Source organism: Rhinopithecus bieti, unplaced genomic scaffold, assembly GCF_001698545.2.
Source record: "Rhinopithecus bieti isolate Rb0 unplaced genomic scaffold, ASM169854v2 scaffold_11944, whole genome shotgun sequence".
Lineage (NCBI taxonomy): Eukaryota > Metazoa > Chordata > Mammalia > Primates > Cercopithecidae > Rhinopithecus > Rhinopithecus bieti.
In genome coordinates, this window is record NW_016807378.1 from 4,922,739 (window position 1) to 4,929,809 (window position 7,071).

The 7,071-nt window shown below is 43.8% G+C and overlaps 1 protein-coding gene across 2 annotated transcripts in view; it reads left to right on the top strand.

Annotated features, from left to right (window-relative positions):
* Nucleotides 1-6,851, top strand: part of GALNT18 (polypeptide N-acetylgalactosaminyltransferase 18) — a 359,386-nt gene extending 352,535 nt beyond the window's left edge. Inside the window, exon 11 of one of the 2 annotated variants that reach the window (XM_017881607.1) lies at nt 6,439-6,851. In XM_017881607.1, the coding sequence (XP_017737096.1) occupies nt 6,439-6,585 (147 nt within the window). In that variant the 3' untranslated portion in view covers nt 6,586-6,851. The remainder of the gene's footprint in view (nt 1-6,438) is intronic. The other variant, XM_017881608.1, reaches the window with a different exon arrangement.
* The last annotated feature ends 220 nt before the right edge of the window (nt 6,852-7,071 follow it).

Below are 7,071 nucleotides of genomic sequence, written 5' to 3' on the forward strand. Positions count from 1 at the left end.
ATGTTCTTTGAAACCAATGAGAACAAAGACACAATATACCAGAATCTCTGGGACACATTTAAAGCAGTGTGTAGAGGGAAATTTATAGCACTAAATGCCCACAAGAGAAAGCAGGAAAGATCTAAAATTGACACCCTAACATCACAATTAAAAGAACTAGAGAAGCAAGAGCAAACACATTCAAAAGCTAGCAGAAGCCAAGAAATAACTAAGATCAGAGCAGAACTGAAGGAGATAGAGACACGAAAAACCCTTCAAAAAATAAATCCAGGGGCTGGTTCTTGGAAAAGATCAACAAAATAGACCACTAGCTAGACTAATAAAAAAGAAAAGAGAAGAATCAAATAGATGCAATAAAAAATGATATAAGGGATATCACCACTGACCCCACAGAAATACAAACTACCATTAGAGAATACTATAAACACCTCTACGCAAATAAACTAGAAAATCTAGAAGAAATGGATAAATTACTGGACACCTACAACCTCCCAAGACTAAACCAGGAAGAAGTTGAATCCCTGAATAGACCAATATAGACCAATAACAGGCTCTGAAATTGAGGCAATAATAGCCTACCAACCAAAAATAGTCCAGGACCAGACGGATTCACAGTCAGATCCTACCAGGGGTACAAAGAGGACCTGGTACCATTACTTCTGAAACTATTAGAGGGACTCCTACCTAACTCATTTTATGAGGCCAGCATCATCCTGATACCAAAGCCTGGCAGAGACACAACAACAAAAGAAAATTTCAGGCCAATATCCCTGATGAACATCAATGTGAAAATCCTAATGAAATACTGGCAAACTGAATCCAGCAGCACATCAAAAAGCTTATCCACCACAATCAAGTCGGCTTCATACCTGGGATGCAAGGCTGGTTCAACATACACAAATCAATCAATGTAACCCATCACATAAACAGAACCAATGACAAAAATACATGATTATTTCAATAGATGCAGAAAAGGCCTTCGATAAAATTCAACACCCCTTCATGCTAAAAACTCTCAAACTAGGTTTTGAAGGAACGAATCTCAAAATAGTAAGAGCTATTTATGACAAACCCACAGCCAATATCATAGTGAATGGGCAAAAACTGGAAGCATTCCCTTTGAAAACTGGCACAAGGCAGGGATGCCCTCTCTCACCACTCCTATTCAACATAGTGTTGGAAGTTCTGGCCAGGGCAGTCAGGCAAAAGAAAGAAATACAGGATATTCAGATAGGAAGAGAGGAATTCAAATTGTCTGTTTGCAGATGACATGATTGTATATTTAGAAAACCCCATTGTCTCAGCCCAAAATCTCCTTAAGTTGATAAGCAACTTCAGCAAAGTCTCAGCATACAAAATCAATATGCAAAACTCACAAGCATTCCTGTATACCAATAACAGACAGACAGAAAGCCAAATCCCATTCATGACTGCTACAAAGAGAATAAAATACCTAGGAATACAACTTACAAGTGATGTGAAGGACCTCTTCAAGGAGAACTACAAACCACTGCTCAAGGACATGAGAGAGGACAAACAAATGGAAAAACATTCCATGCTCATGGATAGGAAGAATAAATATCATGAAAATGGCCATACTGCCCAAAGTAATTTATAGATTCAAGGCTATCCCCATCAAGCTACCACTGACTTTCTTCACAGAATTAGAGAAAACTACTTTAAACTTCATATGGAACCAAAAAAGAGCCTGCATAGCCAAGACAATCCTAAGAGAAAGAACACAGCTGGATGCATCAGGCTACCTAACTTCAAACTATACTACAAGGCTACAGTAACCAAAACAGCACGGTACTGGTACCAAAACAGAGAGATAAGACCAATGGAACAGAACAGAGACCTCAGAAATAACACCACACATCTACAACCATCTGATCTTTGACAACCCTGACAGAAACAAGCAATGGGGAAAGGATTCCCTATTTAATAAATGGTGTTGGGGAAACTGGCTAGCCATCCACAGAAAACTGAAGCTGGACCCCTTCCTTACACCTTATACAAAAATCAACTCAAGATGGATCAAAGACTTAAACATAAGACCTAGGACCATAAAAATCCTAGAAGAAAACCTGGGCAGTACCATTCGGGACATAGGCATGGGCAAAGACTTCATGACTAAAACATACGAAGCAATGGCAGCAAAAGCCCAAATTGACAAATGGGATCTAATTAAACTAAAGAGCTTCTGCATAGCAAAAGAAACTATCAAGAGTGAACAGGCAACTACAGAACGGGAGAAAATTTTTGCAATCTATCCATCTGACGAGGGGCTAATATCCAGAATCTACAAAGAACAAACAAATTTATAAAAAACAACTCCATCTAAAAGTGAGCAAAGGATATGAACAGACACTTCTCAAAAGAAGACATTTATGCAGCCAACAGCCATAGGAAAAACTCATCATCACTGGTCATTAGAGAAATGTAAATCGAAACCACAATGAGATACCATCTCATGCCAGTTAGAATGGCAATCATTAAAATGTGAGGAAACAACAGATGCTGGAGAGGATGTGGAGAAATAGGACTTTTACACTGTTGGTGGGAGTGTAAATTAGTTCAACTATTGTGGAAGACAGTGTGGCGATTCCTCAAGGATCTAGAACTAGAAATACCATTTGATCCAGCGATCCCATCACTGGGTATATACCCAAAGGATTATTAATCATTCTATAAAGACACATGCACATGTATGTTTACTGCAGCACCATTCACAATAGCAAAGACTTGGAACCAACCCAAATATCCATCAATAATAGACTGGATAAAGCAAATGTGTCACATATACACCATGGAATACTATGCAGCCATAAAAAATGAGTTCATGTCCTTTGCAGGGAGATGGATAAAGCTGGAAACCATCATCCTCAGCAAATTATCACAAGAACAGCAAAGAACAGAAAACCAAACACCCCATGTTCTCACTCATAAGTGGGAGTTGAACAATGAGAACCCACGGACATTGGGAGGGGAGCATCACACACTGGGGCTTATCAGGGAGTGGGGGGCTAAGGGAGGAATAATATTAGAAGAAATACCTAATGTAGGTGACAGGTTGATGGGTGCAGCAAACCACCATGGCATGCATATACCTATGTAACAAAACTGCACATTCTGCACATGTACCTCAGAACTTAAAGTACAATAATAAAAATAAATTTTAAAAACCCACCTACTCAAGCCTCAGCAATGGCAGATGCCCCTCCCCCAACCAAGCTTGAGCATCCCAGGTTGACCTCAGACTGCTGTCCTAGCAGAGAGAATTTCAAGCCAGTAGATCTTAGCTTGCTGGGCTCCGTGGGAGTGGAACCCACTGATCCAGACCACTTGGCTCCCTGGCTTCAGCCCCCTTTCCAGGGGAGTGAATGGTTCTGTCTCCCTGGCATTCCAGGTGCCACTGAGGTATGAAAAAAAAAAAAAAACTCCTGCAGCTAGCCCAGTGTCTGCCCAAAGAGTCATCCAGTTTTTGTGCTTGAAACCCAGCACCATGGTGGTGTAGGCACCAGATGGAATCTCCTGGTCTGCCAGTTGCAAAGACCATGGGAAAAGTGCAGTATCTGGGCTGGAGTGCACCGTTCTCCCGGTACAGTCTATTACAGCTTTCCTTGGCTTGGGGAGGGAGATCTCCCAACCCCTTGCACTTCCCAGGTGAGGCAACGCCCCACCCTGCTTCAGCTTGTCTCCCATGGGCTATACCCACTGTCCAATTAGTCCGAATGAGATGAACCAGCGACCTCAGTTGGAAATGCAGAAATCACCCACCTTCTGCATTGATCTCGCTGGGAGCTGCAGACTGGAGCTATTCCTATTTGGCCATCTTGACAGTGAAACCAGAATCTCATTTTAATGTTTAAATATTATTCCATCCTGTGTATATACCACATATTCCTTATTCATTAATCTACTGGATACTTAGGTTGATTCCGCATGTTGTCTATTGTGAACAGTGCTGCAATAAACATGGGAGTGCACATATCTCTTCAATATGCTGGTTTCCTTTCTTTTGGGTACATACCCAACAATGGGATTGCTGGATCATACAGTTTTATTTTTGAGGAACCTCCATACTGTTCTCCATAGTGGCTGTACTAATTTTCATTCCCACCAACAATGTACAAAGGATTCCCTTTTCTCCACATCCTCACCAGCATTTATTATTGCCTGTCTTTTGGTTAAAGTCATTTTAACTGGGGTGAGATGATTACAGTTTTTGCTTACATTTCTCTGGTAATTACTGCTGTTGAACATTTTTCCATAACCTGTTTGCCATTTGTAAGTCTTTTGTGGAATGTCCAGATCTTTTGTCCATTTTTTAATTGGATGTTTTGTTTTCTTGCTATTGAGTTATTTGAACTTCTTATGTATCCTGGTTATTAATCCCTTGTCAGAAGGGTAGTTTGCAAATATTTTCTCCCATTCTGTGGGCTCTTTGTTGATTGTTTCCTTTGCTGTGCAGAAGCTTTTTAACTTAATGTGATCCTATTTGCCCATTTTTGCCTTGGTTGCCTGTGCTTTTGAGGTCTGACTCAAGAAATCGTTGCCCAGATCAATGTCCTGGAGTGTTTCCCCACATCCTGGAGTGCTTCTCCAATGTTTTCTTCTAGGAGTTTCATGTCTCAGATCTTAGATTTAAGTCTTTAATCTATTTTGATTTGATTTTCATATATAGCAAGAGATAGGGGTCTAGTTTCATTCTCTTGAATTTTCCCAGGCAATTTCTTGAAAAGACTGTCCTTTTCCCATTGTATAGAGAACCAAGTCTTAACACTCTCTTGAGATGGCAGTTGTTGCTATGGGAATGGTTATGGCAGAGTTGGATGACATCCTCTGAGAAGTTTGCCACCTCTCCTTCTCTCAGTGCACTTCCCACTGTGAGCTGGAAAATGCACAAAATGAAGAGCACCAGCCCAGCTTGTAGACTGAGGAGGTGGAAGTGGAGGTAGGGCATGGGTGGGCAGTAGAGAACACTTCCTGGAGGAAATGGAGCAGGAGTTGAGCTTTGACACATGGTTGTGGCTTAACCTGTCATGGGAGCATGGGGAAGAATCCCAGGCAGAGAGCACAGCTTGTTTTAAAGTTCAGGAACCTTGAGTTAATGTAAATGGGATCAGAAAAGTACAAGGGATTTGGTACAGCTGTAGCAAAAGTCATGGAACTTGGGGGAGGATCAGAGACGAGGCTAGAGAGAAAGGCAGCACTGAGCCATGGAGGCCTTCGGTGCTGCACTAGGGAGCTTGGGCTTTGTCCGTTAGGCCAAACGTGCATTTTCGAAAGATCACCGCTCCCGCCTCTTGAGGTTGGAAGAGAGACCCATTAGGGGCTGACACAGTTGTCCCAGAGAGAGAGAAGTTGGTGGCCTGAACCAGGGCAAGTATGATGGGAAAGGGATAAGGGCACAGTCACATGACACAAGAGAGGTAGAATTGCCAGGACTTGAGGCCTAATTGGATGCTGAAAGGATAAATAAATGAAAATGTCCATGTTTCTCACACAAATACCTGAGACAGAAACACAGGAGTAGGTTCTGGGGAAAAAGTGAGTTTGACCATATACTGAAGTGCCATTAAGCTACAAGGAGTCCAATTATAAGGACCTCTACCCACCAAAGCAATTCCATCTGCTTGGGAGGCCAAAATCTAGTTGAGCACAAGTTTGGTGGTAACTCGGAGATGCTCAGACAGTCCAGGATGCCACCTCAGGCTCACAGCCAGCAACCCAAAGGGTCTAGGCCCTGAAAGGATTTCACTACAAAAATTGGGGGTTTCCTCTTTGTTGCTATAGGGCTGATATGAAGAACAGAACATCAAGGGGCTTTGGGTCATAAACTGAATGAGAATGGCTACAAACATTCTGGAACATCAGTAGCATGGGGGAAAATCTCGCATGTCAGGACTCAGGGAGCCTAATGGCCTAATAGGCAGTATCCAGGAGCTTTGGTTGAAACCAGTACTGATGACTCCAGAGGTCCAGTTTGGGGCATGGACCCTAGGAGCAGGAAGCCCCGGGCCTCTGGTGATGCTCAAATGAGGGCCAATGATGGGTTGTCCCAAGAAACTAGGCTTTTCAGAGAGGTGACCCAGCCAATGGCTATGGGGAGCAAGGCCCAGCCCCTGGGGTAGGAGCTGTAGGTGCAAACAGGTGTGCCACAGCCCAGCTAGGTAGACAGAACTGGGGGTGGGGAGGTCTCTCTCCTAGCAAAGAACTAGGGCTTTGTGAAGAGAGCGGCAGCACAGATTCAGTCTTCCGGAGGAGACCAACACATGAGCGATGGGGGAGCCTGCAGTTTCATGGGAATGCTAGCCTCCTGGGATCTGGCCACACAGATAATGTCAGCCCCCACTAGCCACTGGGTCTGATGCTCCTGAATCTCCGTGTGTTGCCTCTATGCCCTTTGACCCCGCTGTCTGCCCTGGCCCCTAGGGAGGAGCCATCCAGAACCGCAAGTCCAAGCGCTGTCTGGAGCTGCAGGAGAACAGCGAGCTGGAGTTCGGCTTCCAGCTGGTGTTGCAGGAGTGCTCGGGCCAGCACTGGAGCGTCACCAATGTCCTGAGGAGCCTGGCGTCCTGACCCCCTTGGGCCACTTCCGGCTGCCTCTTTGCTACTGTGTAGCACCTGCTGCAACGTTGCCTGCTGTCCGTGTGGGGTTGGAGTCAGGGGAACCAGGTTAGTGGGCCCCCAAGAAGAGCTTTTTATTTCCTATTCAATTTTCATGGAGTTTATAGAAAGACGCTGATTGGTGGGTGATGGTATGATATCAAACTATTTTGCAGTTGTAAATAGGTGACAAATGGAAAATATTTATAACTGACAATAAAATATTATTAAGAAAAGGGTTTGCAGTCATTTGGTACTCTGTGGAGATTCATGCCTGGCTCCTTTGAACTTGGAGTTCTTGTGGCCAAAAATGTGTCCTTGTGTGCCCTTCTGGCTTCTCGTCCTTCGGAAACGGAGTTTTAATGACCAGCACTCAGTGGGAGCTTGTTGTGCAAGCTGCCAGCTCTTTCATTAGACCCAAGGCAGCAAGAAGGGCACTATGACCTCAGGTTCCAACCC